This window comes from Vipera berus (genome assembly GCF_964194415.1).
Source record: "Vipera berus genome assembly, chromosome: 12".
In the NCBI taxonomy this organism is placed as follows: Eukaryota; Metazoa; Chordata; class Lepidosauria; order Squamata; family Viperidae; genus Vipera; species Vipera berus.
The window spans coordinates 18,635,899-18,658,902 of record NC_138215.1 but is presented as its reverse complement, the minus strand read 5'-3'; the positions used below and the strand labels follow the sequence as shown (position 1 = coordinate 18,658,902).

General features: G+C 46.2%; 1 protein-coding gene across 4 annotated transcripts; it reads right to left on the bottom strand.

The window, feature by feature from the left end:
• Nucleotides 1-666: 666 nt before the first annotated feature.
• Nucleotides 667-21,474, bottom strand: UBE2Q2 (ubiquitin conjugating enzyme E2 Q2). 4 transcript variants are annotated; one of them, XM_081337555.1, is made up of 14 exons: nt 21,224-21,474; nt 14,430-14,531; nt 12,578-12,682; nt 11,718-11,774; nt 10,736-10,873; nt 9,736-9,820; nt 6,771-6,831; nt 5,752-5,842; nt 5,562-5,620; nt 4,520-4,568; nt 3,899-3,994; nt 3,221-3,296; nt 2,211-2,277; nt 667-1,148 (listed from the first exon to the last, which is right to left on the bottom strand). In XM_081337555.1, the coding sequence occupies exons 1-13, from the start codon at nt 21,404-21,406 to the stop codon at nt 2,246-2,248; spliced, it is 1,134 nt and encodes a 377-aa protein (XP_081193681.1). In that variant the 5' UTR covers nt 21,407-21,474; the 3' UTR covers nt 667-1,148; nt 2,211-2,245. The 4 variants fall into 4 exon arrangements, with proteins under 4 accessions (XP_081193681.1, XP_081193683.1, XP_081193680.1 ...); XM_081337557.1 differs by having other exon boundaries at nt 3,230-3,296; XM_081337554.1 differs by having other exon boundaries at nt 667-2,277.
• Between the last annotated feature and the right edge of the window lie 1,530 nt (nt 21,475-23,004).

Below are 23,004 nucleotides of genomic sequence, written 5' to 3'. Positions count from 1 at the left end.
CGAAGTGCAAAAAGGGACTCGGAAGTCTGTCGAACTTTATACTATTTTTAACTCTATGAACTCACAGCTTGTGCCCGGGAGACCATAGAATAGCGCAGATAGTCCTCGACTTACAAGTGTTCATTTAGTGACCATTCCAAGTTACAAGGGCTCTGAAAAACCGACTTACGGCCATTTTTCAGTTATGACCCTTGCAGCATCCCCATTTATGATGGTTGCAATGTCCTGGGGTCATGTGATCCCCTTTTTTGTGACCTTCTGACCAGCAAAATCAATGAGGAAGCGAGATTCACTTAACAACTGTGTTACTAAAAGTGCAGTGATTCACTTAACAACTGTGGCAAGAAAGGTTGTAAAATGGAGTAAATGTTTCACTTAGCAAGTAGCGAAATAAATGTTGCTTAACAACAAAACGTTGCAAAATTGGATGTGACTTACTTAACCACCTTGCTTACCAAAGAAATTCTGTTCGCGAGTCAAGAAGTCCCTGGAAATTGTTGAGCTTCCAATTACTGTCGTGTACCAGGAACCTGTCTTTTACCATTACTAAAAATTCAAAGTCAGTCCAACTTTTTAACAGTTGATATTTACACAAACTTAAGATCACACTCAAGTCCACCCCACCAAAAAATGGCTCTTCCAGAAACATTGATTGCAGTAACAGAATGCTTAAAATGGTTCATTTATTCATAAACTTGATGCAAGTTTACAGATTATGGTACACTGCTAAGTTTCCGATTTTTTTAAAAAAAAATGAAACTCCCAATAAAATAAAATAGAGAAGTTGAGTGTATGCACCTGTCATTGTGCTAGTCCATTAGAAATATTAAACAATTTGATAAGGTATCCAAAATATTAGCCCCAGGTTTTCAAATGAGCTACAGGAAACTCATAGAATTTGTCCTCTGTTTTAAGGCGGCTAAGACAATTCAATAGCAACAATATGTACAACCAAGTAAGCCAAAATCCTGGAAATCATCTGGAGAATGTCTTCAAAAGATCATAGGAAATAAAGTTCCACCAGGCAGAAGTCTTCAAATCTTCTCTTTTGAACTGAAGTCCAACATCTGCAATCATCTTTTGGGTATCAAAGAATGTACTTTGGAGGTGACAACGGTGGGGCACAGGAGAACGGAGGCATTTCTGGTCTTGGAAAAAAAATATGCTAATTCCTTTACTGCAATTCCAATGAATAAAGAAAGTGACCCCAAATTCAGCTCTAAAAATTAAAACACCTGATTTTTTTTAAAGGTAAGGCAATAATAAAGCTGTTACTGGCTCACAGCAGTTTCCAGTCCAAATTGGTCTTCTAAAAAAGGAAAAGGATTATGTTCTGAACAAAATCCATGGTCATGATAATGGTGACATTTAAAAGAAACCACCAATCTGAATCAAGATTTTCCTGGGAATTCCGTGGATTTTGTTTTTTTAAAAATTGGTCTTCATAAAAAAATAAGGAGTGTCTTGACTTTTGCTCATTGCTTTTTAAGTTCATTATCTACAAATGATTGCAACAACCCGTTAATGGAACTGAACTTGTAAAGAGGCTTTCTAGAATTTTAAATAAATTTTCAAGCTTTATACCTAGGGCTCGTTCTTGAGAAGAAGAACTAGAGTCAAAAATTATCAGAACAGCTCAGCAACCTAGTAGAAATTGACCCGTTGCAAAGTTTTATTGGCACAGCCTGGCTGTGCTGAAACTAAGGAGTTCTAGCCTCAAGACAGCCACAAAACCCCCACATTTTAATTCTTTCACATTGCAAACTTTCTCCCATATCACCGTTCAAAGTAGAAATTCTACAAATGTTCTCAAATTTTAAGCCTTGAAAAAGAGAGATTGGTTTTACAAGATCTGAAAACTCTACAACACATTATCAAACTAACTTTATTTCTCTTGGTTGACTTTAAATAAAATATATTGCAATCCTCTGCAGTCCATTCTGGAGAAAATAAAAAACCCTGAAGTGCATAGAAAAGTCGATAGGAAATTTTAGTAAACCAAGAACCCAGTGTGAGGGATTCAGTACTAAAATACAGGTATGCTCAATCCATTGGGAAAATATAGGAAAGTATTAAATTGTTCTGCTCAAAATACTTGTCCAATGAGCAGAACAGTATGGCTGTGATTTATACTGGATATCCACTAATTTATTTATGAGCTGTTATGGGGCCTTTATAGCTTGAGTTTGCATGGAAATAAAATCTTTTACTGATATTGGTCCAAATGTAAATGTGGGCCTCAATATTATCCATCTTCTTTTGGAGGTGTGAACCAACCTGGAAGAAGCAAATAATTACAGTGTGACAATTATGCAGGAAAAATGGCAAACAAGACACTTTTATGCTTTACAATAATTTCATATAGTATCCCTGAAGTCTAGAATGCATGCTGAGATGTATGCCTAGAAAACCCAGTGAAGGACACTGGTCCACACATTTCTGGGTGTCTGAAAGATAAAAAGGCTGCAGATAGAAGTCTCTGTGTAAAAACGATCCATGTTTGTATATGGCTTATAAGATTGTGTGTAGCACATGGAAACAAATTAGGAGCAAAACAAATACACCTTTTATTTCCAGCTCCACTGAGTAATCAACACAATGGGTCTGAATCTGAAGCAGAAAATAATGGAATTATTGTCCCAGGGCCCAATTATAGGGCGCCCTCGACTTCCAGAAGTTCATTTAGTGACCATTCAAAGTTACAATGGTCCTGAAAAAAGTGATTTATGACCATTTTTCACTCTTATGACTATTGCAGCATCCCCAGGGTCATGCGATCAAAATTTGGACACTTGGCAACTGACTCACATTTATGACGGTTGCAGTGCCCCCGGGGTCCCCATTTGCGACCTTCTGACAAGCAAAGTCAATGGGGGAAGCCGGCTTCACTTAACAACCCCCGTGTTACTCATTTAAGAACTGCAGTGATTCAGTTAACAAATGTGACGAGAAAAGTTGTAAAATGGGGCAAAATTCACTTAACAAATTCCTCACTTAGCAACATAAATTTTGGGTTCAGTTGTGGATGTAATTGTGCTTGAACTGACTATCTGTACTCCGTTCAACAATTAGCCCATAAGGAGGGTTAATTGACAGAGACAGAAAGGTACAAGAGATACATTGGGGGGTGGGGTTTACAGTGGCCTAAAATGCCCCTTCCCCTTTCCATTTGGTGTCTTCTGATGTTATACTTACAAAACTATGGGTTTTACATACATACCATACATACCATTTTTCTCATGTAACTGTACTAGAGATTTATAAGACTGCTGTGCTCTCGCTAGATTGTACTGGCTCTGGAAGAGAGAGAATGGCTTTCAACGCTTATGTTTCCCTTCTAAGGAGAGAAAATCAGCTTGCACAAAGAAGAGGTTGAGATGGTGGACAGAGATTGATACAGAAATATTCATGCTGTGCTGAGACAAAACCCAACTAGGCTTTTGGAATAAACTGCAAATGCACCCGTTCAATCAACACACCTTAAGATGTAAACCATGGTTCACACACCACATTGACTGGGACCCCAACAACGCTGGGCTTTAAAAGAAGCTAGCGACAGGTCCCAAGTGCACCACTGTTTCATTGACCCAGGAGAGTTTTTATTCATTTTATTTAGAAAATTTATGTGGCTTCCTAACTCACTCCTCCTGGCCATGCACAGCTGGCTGGGAATTCTGGGAGCTGAAGCCCATACATCTAGAAGGGGCCGAGACTGAGAAACCCTGGTATGCAATCTGGGAGATACTTCCAATCGTATTTCGATTAAATGGATTTGCTTTAAAACCTGGCCATTAGGTGATCAAATGATCTCCTGCTTTGACCCTGATTTTCAAGCCAAGCAGCAGAACAGAGAAATTGAAGACTTCAACAGCTGGGAACACACACTGATGCCGCTTACCTTATTTGCCCCAAACTGTACTCTGGCTTTTCCTTTGACTAACGTGGCATTAATCTGCATGATGACCGATTCTGTGGAATAGGCGCTGCTCCAACCCTGAAAACCACGGGGTGTGTGTGTCAAGGGGAGAGAGGAAGAAGTTGAAGGGAAGTCCTCCACAGTCAGGGGTAACCACAGAATCATGTACAGGCAGTCCTTGACTTAAGGTACAACCTTCTTTTTAGCAACCATTCAGTTACAACAGCGCTGAAAAAAGGGACTTGCAACCAATTCTTGCATTTAGGACTGCCACAGCATTCCCCCTGAGCTGAGGGGGGATCAAAATTTGCACCCTTGGCAGCTGGCATGCATTCCCAACGGTTGCAGCTTCCCGGGGTCATGTCATCCCCACTTGTGACCTTTCTAGGTAGCTCCCAACAAAGCCAAACTGATGGGAGAAACCAGATTCACTTAACAGCTTCAGTGACTCGTTTAACAACTGTGGCAAAAAAAAAATGATTATAAAATCGGGCATGATTCCCTGAACAAACCCTCGTTGTGGTCATAAGTCAAGGACTACCAGGACATAGAGGTCAGGTGATAATTACAGCATGGGCAGCCACCCTCCAGTCCTGCATTTACCTGTTTAGTTAGCAGTTCCATGCAAAGGGCACCTCCACCCAGAACGTACCTGAGACACACAAAAAGCACACGGAGAACATCTCCAGTAGAGCTCTATTTATTTAGGTATTAAAATTTGTATGCCACCCATCTCTAGGCAGCTTACTATACCATAACTAACAGAATAAAACCATTATAGCATTAAAACACCAGACATCAAAAGCTAAAACATTAAAATTAATATTAAAATGAGTAACCCCCCCCCAATCTATAGAGGGAGTGGGAGGCGAGATTTTATACCAGTCTATATTAGCCACTTCCAAAATGAGTAGTTAAAAGTCACATTTAAACACAAACGTCCTTAGTTAAACTTACGGAGACAGGAGCCATAGGCTCTAAAGTAATTTGAAAAATGCCCCCCCCCCACTTTTTTTGTCTCTGTGTTTGTACCATGTCCATTCCACAGGGGACAGTTTGGAAAGTAAGAAACCAAGACCAACAAAATCTGTAAAATCAGTTCTGGAGCTGCAAACAGTTTGGGAATCAGCGCTGCCACGAGAATAATTTAGCAGAACGGCAGTTATAGAAGATAAATAAGCACCGTGTAATTATTTCGATATCACCTTTTGTGACAAACATCTCATTTTCATTTGGGGCATTTTTCACAGTTGCACTTGGCTACTCTCTAAGGGCTTAGGAAATCTTGATAAACATTAAAATTCCAACCCTTTTGATTCTTGCTCATATCTCCCCAGTTAGAGCAGGAATCCCCTTAATACCTCACATGCAAATATTTTATACTCAAAGCAAGGAAATAGATTGATGGCTGACAGTCCAGTTCCAGGAATGAGGATAGAAAAAAAGGGTTCTTGACTCCCAACCTTAGATGATAGGTATTTCTGTATTTCTCTTACTACTCTCTTGAAAAAGCTGCACCAATAAGTGTCCGGAACGCGAGACAAATATCAGATTTGTAATTCCTGAATAATGGCTGAAAGATCAGATTTGTAATTCCTGAATAATGACTGGTTTTTTTAAAAACAAGAACAACAAGTGGACCTACCCTCCACTGAGCACTGGAGAGACCACTCTTACAAAGGGAGGGTCAAAAGGGAAATTATCCTGAAACAAATAAAAGAGAGAAGCATTAGCCTCAATCTTGGGAAAGACCGTTGTCTCCCCAGAGTGGTGAGGATACGTTGAGTAAAAGAAACAGGCTCGCACTGGTGAATTGCTGCTTCTTTCCTTCCTACCTTAAAAGAGAAGTTGAGCAAAATATACTCCACGCCTTCTTTTTCCTTTAAGACTTGGAGATCGCTGTGCAACGGGCTGTCAGGATCGACCCTGGACGTGGTTATGAGAGAGACAAAAAGCAGAAGGGATGGAATAATGGAATTGCAAGGCTGAAGGACGGCTGACCAACCCCCCCCCACCTTCCTACCTCACGTCCTCTCTTCAAGGCACAACCCATCTCCTTAGGACAGGGATGGGGACCCGTGGCTCTTTTATGACTTGTGGACTTCAACTCCCAGAATTCCTGAGCCAGCTGGCTCAGGAATTCTGGGAGTTGAAATCCACAAGTCATAAAAGAGCCACGGCTCCCCACCCCTGCCCTAGGGAGTGACTGGACTATAATTAAGGGCTCAAACGAATTCTGGATGCCATGGCAAAGGATAAGAAACTCTTCCGAGGTGCAGGAATACAGAAAGAATTCTGGGACCTGTAGGGGTAGTCCTCGACTTACGACTGGTTGCTTGGCAACCGAACTTACAACAGACTTCCCTGAGAAGTGCTTACCACTCAGGTTTGAAGTTCCGATGGCTGCCCCCTCCCACGGTCATGTGACCACATTTTAGACACTCAGCAACATCCCCGGATCACAACACCACAGTCTACAACTTTTGCCCCCACACTGGGATTTATACTTTGTTTTTTTAAAAGACATAATCAGCCCATAGCGAACCATTACTTCAACTTGAAAAACAGCTGCAAAATAAGTCATAAAACTGGGTCAATCCCACAACTGACTCAGTTTGCAACCGTGATGGGCTGGCTCCATTACGGTCGTAACTCAAGGGGTACCTGTGGATTAATTCTCCAGTAAAGAGATGTTGCTATTTGGCTGACAAAGTAAAAATGCAGCAAGAGAGTAGACTTTCCCAGAGAGGGGTGTGTGTGTGTGTGTGTGTGTGTGTGTAAAGGTCTCAGATCTGAGTTTTTGCAGTTTCAATCCTTGCTCTCGTCACCGAACAGGGCAGAGGAGAAGACTTACTTTAGAAGTTTCACATGCCACTCATATAGGCTGTCATTCACAAGTTCCACTGAATAAATCCCTGTAGGGGGATGGGGGAATGGAAAAAAGAAGTGCTTGATTAGGTAATCAGGGTTTGGAATGGGACTTGGAACTTCACTAAGTTTCAAAATAAGCCAACTTTGGCACACGGACGTGTTTTTTTATATGACTAATAATATAATAATAATGTTGGAAGGGACCTTGGAGGTCATCTAGTCCAACCCCCTGCTCAGGCAGGAAACCTTATACCATTTCAGGCAAATGGCTGTCCAGTCTCTTCTTAAAAACCTCCAGTGTTGGAGCATTCACCGCTTCTGGAGGCAGGTTGTTCCACTGGTTAATTGTTCTAACTGTCAGGAAGTTTCTCCTTAGTTCTAGGTTGCTTATATCAAGGACTTTTCAATATTTTTTTATTTTTTTATTTTAATCCCATTTATATCCCGCCCTTCTCCGAAGACTCAGGGCGGCTTACAATCTAAGCACAAACCAATGTGCTTAGCAATAGCCTTCATTCTATGTATATGCCTGGTTATTAGGGCTTTTGCCCCCCCCCCAAGCGGCATTATTACAAAGTCAGCTTATCTCCTTGAATACCCCCTGCTTTGTATTCAAGGACAGGTTCCCTGAATAAAAGACACTTGCATGAGTATAAAAACATAAATAAATGCAGAACCCGTGGGGGGGAGGGGTACTCAACGGTTCCACCATTTCGATGCTCCGTACCCCAAAGGTGCTTTTTCAAAAGGCAGCTGGGACTTTCTTTGGGATTCCCCCCCCCCTTGAAGACCTTTCGCTTCTCCTCCAAGAAGCTTCTTCCGTTCTTCTGAGCTGAAGAAGCTTCTTCGAGGAGAAGTGAAGAGTCTTCAAGAAAAACAAAAACAAAAGAAGTCCAGCTGCCTTTTGAAAAAGCACCTTCAGGACAACCGTGACCTGGATGATTGACGGTCTCCATTGTCATCTGTGCCATAAAGGGTGGCTCCATCTCTGGACATTTCCCAACCAATCATTAAGCAGGTCAACCCTGCTTAGTTACTTCCAAGGTCAGCCAAGAGCTGCCATCGGCCAGGAGACAGATGGTTCCACGTCACGCCCGTCATTAAAAAGCTTTCCACTACATCCGTGAACAGGACTGAAGGATTCTGTGGGATATGAAGCTTTGCAATTTGGTTGTTGTTGGTTGTTGTTGTTTTTTTAAAAAAAAATTAGCAGTCCACGATGCAGCTATTTAACCAGTGAAAAAGATGGGACGTAGAATTTAAAAAAAGAAAACAAAGCAGCATTCTGAACCTTACAATTCATTGCAGGCATAAAAATTGAATTTACCCAGAGCTTTATTGCTGTCTACAGCAAGCATTCTTGCTCGGTGGGTATCCAGAGTTAGGGAAGGCTGTTACGGGTAGTCCTTGACTTGTCTGCCGCTAAGGAAGACATTGGTTAAGTGAGTTTTGTCCCCTTTTGCGATCTTTCTTGTTGCTAAGTGAATAACTGCAGTTGTTAAGTTAGTCGCACGGTTGTTAAGCGAATGTGGCTTTCTCCCCATTGGCTTTGCTTGTGAGGGTGCAAAAGGAGATGATCGTATGACCCCGGGACACAGCGACCACATCATAAATGCGAGTCAATTGCCAAGCATCCGAATTTTGATCACGTGATCCCCAGGGATGCTGCAACCGTTGTGAGTGCGAAAAACGGTCATAAGCCACTTTTTCCACTGCCGTTGTAACTTCGAACGTCACTAAATGAACTGCCGTAAGCCAAGGGATACCTGTATAAGCAACAAATACGAGGGGAGACCAAGGCAAGCAGTGTTTTCTGAAGACACAATAGGAAGCCTTCTGCTCAGTTAAGCAGATGAAACAATCAGTGGAAAATAAATAATTGCAAGCGGGGAGAATGAATTCATTTTTTCTTACTTTCGGGCTTTTTTGCAAAAAAAAAAAAAAAGTGTTCCCGAAAAAAACGTAATTTTCAGCTAAAAAAAGGACCGTCTCTCACACCATGCCTCCTGAAGGCGAGACAGGTGCTATGGAACTTAATTGAGACTCAGGTCTGGAGCAGTAAGTGCAAAAGGCTTTGCAACCTGCCCTCATTAGCACTTTCTCTCAAGTATGCAAATAGCCAGGCCTCCTGATGTCTCTTTGCCATGTCACCTGTGGTATTTTGAGATGGTGTAAAAAAAAAAAGTTTTCATTTCAAGACAAGAAAAGCATCTTTTGAAAAAAGGGCACCGAAGAGAGATAATTCGCTTAGAAATCATATTCTGATAGCACAGCTGGATATATATATATATGTCAAATGCTTGTTAACTATTTTTAGATTACCTTGCTAGGCCCCAAACATGGGACAAATCTTTATTTCCTGTGTCAGCCTAACCTGAAGGCCATCGACAGGCAGTAGTCACACCGGTGACAGCTCATATTTGTGTAAATTTTAAATTGCTAACAACATACATATATATATATATATATATATATATATATATATATATATATATATATATATATATATATATATATATATATATATATATATATATATATATATATATATATATATATATATATATATATATAACGCCCAGCATCATCTAAATATCATTATCTCTTACACACAAATATAACACAGATATAATTCCAGATTTTTATGAATTGATGGTGAAAATCTATGCCTGTTCTCTTTAAAAGCTTCCCATGGACCAGAGATAGGCAACCTTGGCTCTTTTATGTCTCGTGGACTTCAACTCCCAGAATTCCAGTGCTCAGGAATTCTGGGAGTTGAAGTCCACGAGTCATAAAAGAGCCAAGGTTGCCTACCCCTGCCATGGACTTTATGGACTCGATTAAGCAGGCTAGGAATCGCAGCCATAGTTATACTTACCCAAAAAAATTATGCCTACACTGTTAGATATCACATTCTTTTCTTTGGACAACCCCCCCACCCGACTTACCTGTCTTAAAACTTTCTGACCGATATATATCCTTGAGCTCTTTCATTAGTCGATCTGATGCTTGGACAGATCCAGAAACTGCGCCCTGCAAAGAGAAAAAGGGAGAAAAACAGATACAATCTACTCAAACAAAATGCAAAATAAAAATACCATATACAGGTGGTCCTTGACTTACGACCATTACTTAATAACCATTTGAAGTTATGACAGCACTGAAAAAAGGGATCTTTTTTTCACACTTAACAACTGCCACAATGTTCCCATGATCATGTAATCAAAACTCAGGTGCTTAGCAACAGGCAGGTATTTATGATGTTTTTTTTTGTCTCCCAGGCTCACCAAACTTGACAACTTTTGAGACTTGTGGACTTCAACTCCCAGAATTCCTCAGCCAGCCAGGCTGGCTGAAGAATTCTGGAAATTGAAATCCACAAATTGTAAAGTTGCCAATTTTGGAGAGCCCTAATCTAGGATCTTCCTAAAAGGCTTCCAACTAGCAAAATCAAGGCAGGATACACTTAATGACCTTGGGGGTAAAAAAAGGTAAAATTGGGTGCAACTCACTCAATGACCACATGGCTTAGCCATGGAAGTTCCAGCCTCAATTGTGGCCATAAGTTGAGGTCTACCTTTAATGCAGGCAATTTCAAGGCGATCCTTCAAAAGTCTAAAATAACATGAATTCAAGGCCAGCGAAAAGGCCTGTGGTGTCTCTAACGCCTTTCTTCTGCTTTCGTTTCTTTCATATATTTATTTATTTATTTGGTTTATATACCGCCCTATTCCCAAAGGACTCAGGGCGGTTTACAAGGCAAAATTTAAAAACAATCCAATATAAAATTAAAATAAATTAAGTCTAGCCACAAAAATTAAATCACAATTTAAAAACATTAAACCCCTCAGTCCAGACCAGATAGCTCAAAGAGCCAAGTTTTTCATATATATGAAATGCAATAAACTTTCAAATGGATTCCTTTCCTCGCACCTACCAAGCACTTACGTTTAGGTGATCCTCCCTTTGATTCTTTCGGATTTTTTCCAGAATGGCCAGATTCTCTTTCTCGATGCCCTCATCCTCGGATTTCTTCCCTTCGGCCGGCCCTTCCTCCTTCATGTCATAATGATCCAGATCAATGTCCTACAAGGCAAGATTGCAGAGTGCTGGAAAGCAGAAGCAACCGATCGCTCAGGAACACGCCGTCCATCCGGCGGTTTGCGTGGATCAGGCCTGTTTCTCAGCCAGGAGAGGCTACAGGAAGACTTTAGGATAGGAACAAACAACTGGAGCAGCAGAAGGGAGCACGAAAATTACAGAAGATCTGGACCGGGTAGTTTGATGAAAAGAAGAACTAGGGGGAATAGGATAGCAGTGTTCCAATATCGGAGGGGCTGCCACAAAGAAGAGGGGGTCCCACCTATTCTCCAAAGCGCTCGAAGGCATGACAAGAAGCAACAGAGGGAAACTAACCAAACAGAGAAGCAGCCGAGAACTAAGGAACTAAGAATTTCCTGACAGCAAGAACAATTAATCAGTGGAACGGCTTGCCTCTGGAAGCTGTGGGTGCTCCATCACTGGAGGTTTTTAAGAAGAGATTGGGCCACCATCTGTCTGAAATGGTATAGGGTTTCCTGCCTGAGCAGGGGGTTGGACTAGATGACCTCCAAGGTCCCTTCCAACTCTTGTTATTCTGTTAATCTGGACGGATCCAGGCCAGGCCAGCTCTGGAAGAAGATCCGACTGGTTCAAACAAAGGGCCTTTCTAAGAGGTGGAACCAGACGATACGGAAGACAATTTGATGCCTTCCAGATGTGAGGGACTCTCACTGCTGGCTAGAATCCAGAACATCTGGAGAGCACTAGGTTGGAGCACTGACCTCCGATGACTTCCTTAGACCTTCCCACCCTCGTTTTCTGGACAGATAAAGATCCAGAAGTAAAAATGAAGAGAAGAGCAGGCTGCAAGCAAACAAAGACCACCTACTTCACCCATATCTTCCTCTTCTTCCTCTTCTGATGTCGCCTCTTCGGTTGTTCCATTCTAGAACATAGTAAAAGATCCTCATCAACTAAACAAACTGCCTTCTCCATGAAGATGACTTGAGCAAGGAAGCCAAGAGTTTCTATGTGTGTCAACAGAGCTGTTCTGTACCAGCCTGCTACCGGCCCGGCATCAAAAGCAGGGACAACCCCTTTTACAAGAAGGCAAGAGGCTGGAATTACGCCTGCCAAATTTATTACCACAAAAACAAACGGAACAAGACAAACCAAGAAACAGGAGCTTTAAGAAACATGAACTATCCAAGCGGTTGCCTTCAGCAAACCAGCCCTCCCACACATTCCCCTTATATAGAGTTCAGGGCGTGGCTTCTCTGTGCCTCCTTCCGAGGAGCCCCATTGCCTTCCTCTGTTTACTCCTAATTGACTGCCTCCTGCGTCGGGCGTCCTTGAACAGGGCCAGCTGTGGGTCATCTTCATCCACACTGTCAGGCTCACACAGCTGGGTCTCCGTGGTGACCAAGTGGGAGGGGCCTGGCTGAGGGCTCTCATCAGCAAGATCTTCAACCCCCTCAGCAAGGTCTTCAACACCCCCCTCCTCCTCTGAGTCGTCCGACCCAACTGCCGAACCCACAGGCTGACCCTGAATCACAACAAGAGCAAACTCCTGGCCTGCACGGACAGCCACCGCGGAGCATCCCTCAAACAGCTACTCGCTCTGGCCAGCAATGACTGGCTTCTGAGTCACCCCACTCACACCCTGGGATGAAACTCTGCAGTCATCTGCCCGCTTGGCAGGAGTTTCAGTCCTCTGCCCTAAAGCCATTTCATCAGGGCCTTCCTTACCTGGCCAGCTGGCAAGGGCTGATCTAACATTTCGACATCTGGATGCTGGGGAAGGTTGTAGAGCCGGCAGAGGTCACATATCAATCGCTTCAGCTGCTGGAGAAGCTGCGGGGGGAAAAAAGGAGATTTTAAGAGGTCTCCGTGGTTGGGTCTAGGACAGGGGTAGGCAACCTCGGCTCTTTTATGACTCAGGAACTTCAACTCCCAGAATTCCTGAGTCAGGAATTCTGGGAGTTGAAGTCCATGAATCATAAAAGAGCCGAGGTTACCTACCCCTGGTCTAGGACAATTTGGCACGGCCAACTTGACATGGGACAAACGTGCTTCAAGAATTACACTAATATCAAAGAAGTGGCGGAACAGAATCTTTTTAAGGAAGGATGCAAAAGGAGGGACAGAATGAAATGTGAATGATGTACATTCAAATATTTTATTTATTTATTTATTTTAAGTTATTAAATTGAATTGTTAAATTGTCCCGCGGCGAGTTGTCCCATTCCATCCACACTGATTGGTGGTCTTCTGCTTCTTCAGCTCATGTCCCACAAGGAAGGCTGGTTTTCCTTGAGTTATGAGCCAAAGGCAAGTGGTCTCTACTAACAAATCCAGGGATCAAGGAAACATCCAGTACTTTTAGTGTTAGATCTTGAGCCCTCACTAAATTCCCTTGGAAACCATTTGCTCTGTTCCGAATTATTCTAGCAAAATGGACAGAGAAAGCCCTGATCCATCCCGTCCTCCGATCAAAATTCATGCCAGAGTGCACGAAAAATCAATACATCAAACGTCATCCAGCAGCCTTCTCTTTAGTTCTAGACCTACAACCATTTGTTTAGCGACTGTTCAAAGTGTGCAACAGCACGAAAAAAAGTGGCTTACGACTTGATCCTTACACTTATGACCGTCGCATGATCTTCACGGTCACGTGATCGTAATTTGGGTGCCTGGCAAGGATTTATGACGGTTCAAGAGTTCTGGGGTCACGTGATTCCTGTCTGCGACCTTCGCAGCAAGCAGAGTCAATGGAGGGGGAAGCTGGATTTGCTTAGCGACTGGTGATTCACTTAACAGCTGCAGTGATAGGCTGAGCAAAAAAGTAGGCGGAACTCACTTAATAACTATTTTGCTCAGCAACAGAACTTCTGTGGTTGTAAGTTGAGGACTTGCCTGTACTAGTTTTCTACAGGCAGTGAGTTCTTGGAATTAGTCAATGATTCTCCAGCCTCGGAAAATAAAACCTTTGGCAGGTAGCTTAGGGAAAGCAATTCAAAAATCCAATTGCTGTACAGACAAACATTAAAAATGGATTCTAAGTGCCAGCAGGGAGACAATTAAGTTTGCCAATAAAAAAACAGACCTGCAGCATGACTAAGCCGGCATCCGAAGCCAGGATCCAGCCCGTTGCAGGACAGTGATAAGAGAAGGAAGCTGTTCTTTTTTAAAAAAATTTCTACCTGCTGGGCCTTCAAGGTGCTGGAAACGATGTTTGGAAAGAGAGATGTTCCTCCCTGCTTTCTCGGTACATGGAGAACGCCGGGATGTAAATCAAAATAATAACCCTAAAGTTTGTCTGCAAAAATAGTTTCCTTCTGTAGCCAACTGCAGGCAGGTTTCCCACCTCGAAGCAGCGTTTATTCATTTCCTGACTTGCAGTTGCCGAAGGATTTGTGAATGTTATTTAGCTCTGGTGTTAGTAATTAAAGTACATTATTGACCAGATGAGATAATTGTTATTTTGCGAAGGGCTTTGCTGGATAGAGAGTTGAACTCTTATTGAAAACTGAATCCTTCTGAGATTCGAACCCGAGGCCCCCTTCAGATTAAAGAACGCGCAGGAAGGGGTTTTTCTTACCAAAGTATTGCTTTTAATATCCTCTAATCGCTCCAGCACCGAAGTCAAGTTGGGGTCATCTGATTCCACAAACCATATTGGCGACGAAGATGGGTAAGACTCCTGCAATGTTAGGGAGAACAAACAGAAAACGCACAAAGGCCTTAGCATCGCCTCGGGAATTCTGGAAATTATAGGATGGTTCCGCCAGAAAATAAAACCCGTCAATTCATCTCATGATTCAATCTGCTTGTTTTGCTCCTGATGCAACCAGAACTGGCAGCCGACCCCGAAAATGAAGAGAGACACTTCCAACATTTCTGCCTCCCCCCCCCCCACCCACAAAAAGGAAACAGCGGTTCCTATCTAGCAGTTTCCCTTTATCGCACTTCACAGATGGGCAAAACCTATCTCGACTCCACAGCCAGCATGGCCGACTCTACCGCCCTTGGCTAAAAATGGCCCTTGCTCTTCCTTGGCAAGCAAGGTGAGATCCCCTCCCTTCTCCCAAGGAAGCTGGAGAGGTCCCTGCGATACGTTTACAGCGAACCCTGCAGGGTAGGCAATGGCGAATGGGCAGGGGTGGTTTGGCATCACTCTTTGACCCTAACTCTACTTTTCCAAAAGGCAACCGGGCTTTTCCCCTTGAAACCATTTCTTTGAACTGAAGAAGCTTCTTGGATAAGAAGTGAAAAGTTTTCAAGAAGAAGAAGAAAAAAAAAAGAACAAGGAAATCCAGTTGCCTTTTGGGGAAAAAAGCACCTTTGGGACAGCCATGGCTTGGATGATGGAGAATCTCCATAGTCCTCATCCACTGAGGTTTGGAGATAATATAGGTCAATATGAACTGGGCCTGCTATTGTTAACACCACGGTCCAAGCTCTGCCTTCTCTCCCACCATTGCAAAACTCTTCAAACAGATCCAATTCCCTGCATGTAGAAGACTAACTCATCAGGGGGAGAGGGCTGCTGGCTTTCTGCCCCCCAAAACCAGCCCCCATCTCTTTAGAAGCAGAGAAGGGTCCATTCTTGTTCCCGCCTCTGTAATTGGATGGACTTCCCTTTCCGCCATGGAGCCTCAGCTGGACCTCAGCAATTAGCAGCTCCAAAAGCAAACCATGGTAATGAGGAGCCATTTTGCTCACCTTCAGATCAAAGAGTCTGCCTCGGTTTTATTTTAGCACTGGGATTGGATCTGCTGCTCCCTCTCGCAATGTTTGCACTGTCTTTTTTACAGCCTGCCTCCGAATTACCAACACACACAGACACACAACCAGGAGGAGTGTCAGAGCACCTTTCAATCTAAGCACAGGTGTATTATAAATCATTTTAATAAGAGGGTTTGCAATGTGCGTCCACACGCCTCCTGATTTTTGAGGATCAAGGGCTGTCAGGATTCTCCGCCTATAAGCCTCACGTAATTTTCTGGGCTGTTTTGTGGAAGCAAATTCGCTGTTTTCTTTTTCCAAATCCCCTGTTTATCCAGAACTTCTGGAATTCCCCAGAGGGTCTCCCACCCAAATGCCAACCAGAGCTGACCCAGCTTAGCCTCTAAGCCAGCTGAGTGGCCACCCCTTGCCCATATCCTGAAAGATCTGAAGCCCATCCCTGGTGAGAGGATGCCAGTGTCGAGGGACAAGTTGGCCTGGCTGCTTTCTTTATCCACGGTGTTGACGGCTTCACGGCTCAACTGCGTAAAGATTTTGCCTGAATACAATGCTCTGTCCCACGTGGAACAAACAATTCCCTTTTGCAGCACATCTTGTTTGCTGCGCACGGCACGGCACCTCCACGCATGGAGGTGGTGACTTGACATCATCCAGGAACAATTTGTGTTGGCTTTGCCTGGAGTTGGGTTCGAGTTCTGTAGGTAGTCCTCAAATCATGTGGAGAATTGGGACCAGTTGCTAAGCAAGGTGGTGGTGAAATATGCCTGATTTTATGACTCCCCCCTACCCCCACGCTTGCTAAGGGAATCTGCAGTTGTTAAAGGGAATTGCATTTTTGTGGCATGGCTGGCTGGGGAATTCTGGGAGTCCACACCTCTTGAAGTTGCTAAGATGGAGCCACACAGCTCTGTCCCCAAAAGAATATCTATCTATCTTCCTGGCACAAAGGCTACCATTTCCCCCCTATAGGGATTCCAGCAGGCAGTGTGCCAGCCACGGGGTGAGGTTGAAGAGGCCTTTGATTGAAATTCCTGTTTTTGTGACCCAGTGTCTAGCAAGGACACAGAAGCCCGCCGTTCAAGGACAGCTCACAACCCGAACAACGCTCATTGTTTGACAACAGCTTTGTCCTTCTATGGTGCTGACTAGGGAAGATAGGAAGTGTAGTTCTAAATACCCAGAAGGCACTGAAGACTAAAGAAAGCTGTACAAAAGTCTCAGGGCTAAGGAACAATTCGCGCGTTCCTTTCTCTGCGAGAGGATGCAATGAAAGAAGCAACATTTCCAACCTTCTACCGAAACCAACATCTTACTGGACGGCCTTCCCATCCCCAAAACAGCCTTGACAAGCAACAGCATGGCGCTGCCTAAATGCCGGCAGACGGTTCAGTTCACCAAAGCGATCTGGCTCACTGATTAATGAGGTGAAGGATCTCTTCCCCCCCAGCCCGGTTGCATGAACTAAAGTCAGGGCAGCCAATAAAAGTAAAGTTTAGTGTTTCGCTTGCTATGCAAACTTGGTCAATTTTGGCCTAGGCAGCAAACCATCCTTTAAGCCAGCCATGGCTACAGCAGAGGAAGAAATCAATCTAATATGCACAACAGCTTGGTAAGGGGGGAGGGAAACCCACCAGAAATACTCCGAGTCCGATTTTACAGATCCAGGACTGAGCAGCTCCTGTAGTTAAGCAACAGAGCTAAGCGAGATTTAATGAGCAGGAGATCTGGCTATTTTTTTGTCCCAGAAGTAATCCTGGTCTCCGCTCAAAACTAGGATTATTATTTTGATTATTTTTCAATCTCGCCCAACCCCCGGGGATCTCTGCTAGCCTCCTTTTGATTTTCGGACTCTTCCCTCCCAGCCTCTCTGCACTTCTTGCCAACAGACAACTCCTGTGCGCATTTCTAGTTCAACTCAACACAATCCCCACACCGTGCGTGGAATCTCCTCTCCTCAATCTCCTGTGATTCTCTGCCATTCGCCATGGCTCGATCCGGATCTCCCGTCTCTCGAGCATTCCCCAAATGGATGCCCACCAGCTGGAATTCCTGCTGGGGGCTTTGCAGCCTCTCAGCTTCCCTCTCAGGACCCCCACCAACACTTTGAGGCAGTTCAGGAAAAGGAACATATTTTGATGATGAAAAGCAGGGCTAGGCAGGGAAGACCCACTGGGCTGATCTCCCATTTAATTCCCTGCAAAAAAGGGTTTGGGGGAACAGCAACCGGCTCAACATGGCCGGTTGGTGTTTGGTTGGGGGGGGGGGACAACCATGGTGTGCCAGAATGTGAGGCTGGGAAAAATAAAATAAGCAGCAGCGTCAAACCTCTTCCGTATAACTGCCAAGGAAAGTCAAAAGTGACCAGGAGAGTATTTTAAACTTTGCCTTTAGGGATTACATTAATATTTTCTGGCTGGTTTAAAAAGGCAGAAACCATACTGGCCAATTGTAAAAAGGCACCCCAGGCTCTGCAAACAGAGAATTTTTGAGCTACAGGCAGCCCCCCTCCTACTCCCCCCCCAGTTGTATACTGACCACCATGCCATGCTCCAGGCAACAGCCCCCCCCCAGTTGCCCTCTCCCTCTGCTCATTACAAGATTCTGTCTTCCAGGGCCAAATGCTTTTCTGTAGCCCCCAAGCCCCCAAATTAAATATATGCATGCTGCCATATTGAATTCTACCATAACTGAATTCTCCCCCCAACCATAATAAAAATTCAGGTATTCCTTGACTTACAACAGTTTGTTTAGTGACCATTCATAGTTACAACCGCACGGAAAAAAAGTAGCTTGTGACCAACGGCTTGTCACACGTACAGCCGCTGCAGTGTCCCTGCGGTCATGGGGTCAAGCCTTGGAGCATTTGCAACTGGCAGGTGCTGTTGACGGTTGCGCTGCCCAAGGTCACGGGATCACCGCTTGCAACCACCCCAGCCAGCCTCCCACTCGCCAAGTCCACGGAGGAGGCCAGATTCGCTTAACAGCTGCACGTGCAATTCTCTTAACGGCCAGAGCGATTCGCTTAACAGCCATGGCAAAAAGGTCATTAAAGGGGCTCATCTCACTTAATAATGGCCTTGCTTAGCCACAGAAATATCAGGGTCAATTATTGGGGTCCTCAATGGAGGATTCACTCCATGGTCTATACCAGGGTTAGGCAACCTTGGCTCTTTTATGATTCGTGGACTTCAGCTCCCATAATTCCTGAGCCAGCATAAAAGAGCCAAAGTTGCCTACCCCTGGTCTATACAGATATCACCGCTTTTAAGCAAGTTTATCCTAGGTATTTTCAAATTGTGATCCCTGATCCCCTTGGGGAGAGGGAAATCGGAGAGCGATTACAAACTACAAGGGGGGTGGGGGGTTCTGCCTGCCAAGCAGAATCGCTGCCGGAACCAGAACACTGCCTGTCTGGGCAAAGCTGGGGCAAGTTTTTACAGGACTCCAATTTAGCCCATACAAATGCCCACGCCAAACCGGGGCTCTGTTAAGCAAAGCAGCAGGAGTGTTATTGGTTGCTCACCCGCTGCTCTGCCTGGACAAGCCGATGTCAACGTCAGGATATCCTACCATTCAACCCTTGATCCGAAACCAAAGTGGATCGAGAAATTAAGAGGGGGGGTGTCTTAAGAAGAAAATTTCCAACGAAAAGGTTTTATGTTATCCAATTGCAAGGTTAGGAGTTTTATTTGATCTGAATGTTTCCACGAGAGATCTTCCCTTCATGCCTAATTCTACCCCTAAATGCCCTCCTAGGTTTTGATAAATTACAAGCACGTTTGACCGGAGGTTGTAAACGGCAAGGCCAAGTTCCCAAATTACACAATCTTTTGCCCTGGCAAAATCTTACTTTTAAATGGGGTCGGGCTAAGTCTACCTCACTTCCTTTAATTGAACAGGAGTTGCTTCGGACACCCTCCTTCGTTCCAAGCTTAAAGAGGAACATTTTTGCCTGTTTCTCTATTAGAAAATCCACCTCTTTCAAGCTGACCAAGGTTGGTTCCGAAATGAACGGTAGACCTCCTCTTAACAACGGCTCGTTTAGTAACCGTTCAAAGTTACAAGTGCACTGAAAAAAGGGGACTTAGGACCATTTCTCACCCCTTACATCCATTGCAGCATCCCCATGATCTCGCAATCCAAATACTGCTAAGCTTGTAAGCCGCCCTGAGTCTTCGGAGAAGGGCGGGATATAAATGGAATTAAAAATAAAAAATAAAAAATACAGTCGCTTGGCAACTGACTCGTATTCACGACGATCCCCTTTTGCGACCTTTAATCACCGTCGTTACTGACTTGACAACTGCCAATAATTCACTTGACAACTGTGGCAAGGAAGGTCTTAAAACTCACTTAACCAACATCTCCCTGAACAACAGAAGTTAATTGCGGCCATTAAGTGTTAAGTCGAGAACAACCTGTATTAGAAAGGGTTTATTTTATTTTATTCCTCCCCGCCCCCCCCCCGCCCCCCCCCCCGTTCCTTGCAATACTAACCAGTGGAGGCTTTTGAATTCTACCTTCATTCAGGAACAGCCCCTTTAATCCTAAGGCAGGGGTCTTCAAACTTGGCCCTTTTATGACTTGTGGACTTCAAGTCCCAGAATTCCTCAGCCAGCTTTGCTGGCTGAGGAATTCTGGGAGTTGAAGTCCACAAGTCATAAAAGGGCCAAGTTTGAAGACCCCTGTCCTAAGGGGACAAAAATAAAAATAAAAAGGGGGGGGAGAAAGACCTTTTTCCCCCTCCTATCCCATTCTTTTTTTTAAAAAAAAATTAAGCCCTAAGTCAGAAGTCGGAGCGGAAGGAGCCGAGCGCAGCGGCGTTCTTCCAATGTTTCGGCTTCCTGTTTGTTGCAAAATCGAGCCGAAAGCTACACTGTTTGTTTAAAGACGGGCGGGGGGGGGGCAGGGGTGAGACGAGGGGGGGGACATTTCCTTTCCAATCCGCCTTTCACAACTTGGGGAGTCCAAGCCCGATTTCCGGAGAGAGAAAGACAGACAGACCAGAGATCTGGATGGGAAGTTACCCACCATGGGTGGGGTGGGGGGGGGACTTTTCCCACCGCCAGCCAGGTTCTGCCTAAGATGGGACATGTAGTCCTTCACACACACACACACACACACACACACACCCAACGCCTTGGAAGGGACGTGAGGTTTCTGGCGGCGTCCTCCCCCCCAACCACCCCCCCACTCCCCTCCCCAGCTTTCCGGAGTTTCGGGCCAACCTCGGCCCGCCAAAGGCTGCAGCCTCTGAGCCTGCACAGAGTGCAGAGGCGGGTTGTAGCGCTGGGGACGTTTCCCCTTTCCTACTGCAAGGAAGACGCCCTCTCCCCGGCGAGCCCGGCTTTCTGCCCGACCCCCCCCAGCCCCGCCTCTAGATGAGAGCCTCCAGCTTTGGGGGGGAGGGGGTCCTCCTCGGGGCCCCCCCGGCAGTGGGGGGGGAGACTCCCTCGGCCTCCCTCCTGCCCTGCGACCACCAGCCCCCTCCCCGCTGGCAGCCTGGGAGGGGCCGAGGGGCAGCCCCGGGGCCCCCTCCCCGATTCCCTGGGAGGAGGGGGGGTTCAGCCGGCCGGCGGGGCCGAGAGGAGGAGGGGAGCCCCGATGGCGACCCCCGCCCTCCCCCTCCCCCCCCAAAAGGCGCACCGTGATGTTGCAATGGATGGCGAGCGGCGGCGGCGGCGGGGCCGGGCCGGGGGCGGCGGCGGGGGGCACGAAGAGGCAATGCAGCTCGTCCGGCTTCCAGGAGGCGATGCGGAAGCGCTCGTGGTCGCGGCCGAAGATGGACTCGAGCAGCCGCAGCTCGGCCTTCAGCCCCGAGACGGCCATCCTGGCCGCATCGCCGCGCCGCTCCAGGCCTCGCCGCCCCAGCCCAGCCCGGCCCGGCCCCGCCCGGCCGAGCCCCCACGGGCCGCCCCTCGCCCCGCCCCCCCCGCCAGGGAGGGAAGGAGGGAGGAGGGGTCCCGGCCCGGCCCCCTGGAGGGACTCCCGCGCCCATCGTCCCCGAGGAGGGAGGGGGTCCCCAAGGAGGGACTCCAGCGCCCATCGTCCCCGAGGAGGGAGGGGCTCCCCAAGGAGGGACTCCCGCGCCCATCGTCCCCGAGGAGGGAGGGGGTCCCGCAGGAGAAGGGGTCGGCTCTCCCCAAGGAGGGACTCCCGCACCCATCGTCCCCGAGGAGAGAGGGGGTCCCGCAGGAGAAGGGGTCGGCTCTCCCCAAGGAGGGACTCCCGCGCCCATCGTCCCCGAGGAGGGAGGGGGTCCCGCAGGAGAAGGGGTCGGCGCTCCCCAAGGAGGGACTCCAGCGCCCATCGTCCCCGAGGAGGGAGGGGGTCCCGCAGGAGAAGGGGTCGGCGCTCCCCAAGGAGGGACCCCCGCACCCATCGTCCCCGAGAACCCGAAGAGGGCCTCTGGTGTCCCTCGTTCCCAAGGATGGAGGGGTCCCCGGTGGGGGAACTCCAGGGCCATCAAGGATAGAGGGGTCTCAATGGGGAAGGGGCTGCTTCTCCTCCATCAAAGACTCCAGCACCCATCCTCCCCAAGGATGGAGGGGTCCCTGGTGGGTGGGGTCCCCAGTGGGGAAGAGGCCGCCTCCCCTCCAGGGAGTTCCAGGCCCATCATCCCCAAGGAAAAAGGGCTCTCATTGGGAAAGGGGCTGCTTCTCCTCAACAAGGACTCCAGCACCCATCGCCCCCAAGAATGGGGGGGGTCTCCAGTAGGGAAGGGTCTGCCTTTCCTCCGGCATCTATCCCCACCAAGGATGGAGGCAGTCCCCCAGTAGAGAAGGGTCACCTCCCCCACAAATAAGGAGGACTCCAGTTCCCATCATCCTCAAAGCAATGGGGTCAGAGTGGCCTCCCCTCCTTTCCTGCTTTCCTCTCAGTGGATTCCATCTCCCGTCGTCCCCAAGAGGATGGGGTTGGGCTCCAAAAAGCATCTACTTCCCTTCCTGCCTCTCTTCAAGTGGACTTCAGGTCCCATCATCCCCACAAGGATGGGACAATGGAATTTGATTTTTCAGGGGAGGGGGGCAGGCTTGTGGGGGCAGATAGTTCCCCTCCACAGGATCTCCCTGTTTCCTGGGGAAAGGATAATGGGAGCTGAAATCATCAAAATCCACCCCTGGGTAAGGCGTTTATTGGTCTGAGGCTCACTGGGGATAATGGGAGTTGGGATCTAAGCCAGAGGAAAAAGTAACGTGGCACCCTGTGAGAACGAATAGGGTGACTTGCAAGAAAATACACTTTTAAGAACAGCTGATCCAATCAAACACATCAGGGCTATATTTCTTTTTAACACTATCTTTAAAATAAGTCCCTCCGAAGGAAAGCTGCTTCCGTGGGCTTCTGGGCCTACCAAAATCTCATCTTAGCCATTTTTATTTTTATTTTTTTTTTAAAAATACAGGTTTACAATTATGTGCCACTGG

Coding starts and splice junctions, on each gene's coding strand:
- UBE2Q2 (XM_081337554.1), bottom strand. CDS start 21,406: ATGGCCGTCTCGGGGCTGAAGGCCGAGCTGCGGCTGCTCGAGTCCATC. Junction 5,843..6,770: donor TGGCATGTGAAACTTCTAAA/GTAAGTCTTCTC, acceptor AACCACGTCCAG/GGTCGATCCTGACAGCCCGT. Junction 3,995..4,519: donor TGGAACTGCTAACTAAACAG/GTAAATGCAGGA, acceptor CGTGGTTTTCAG/GGTTGGAGCAGCGCCTATTC.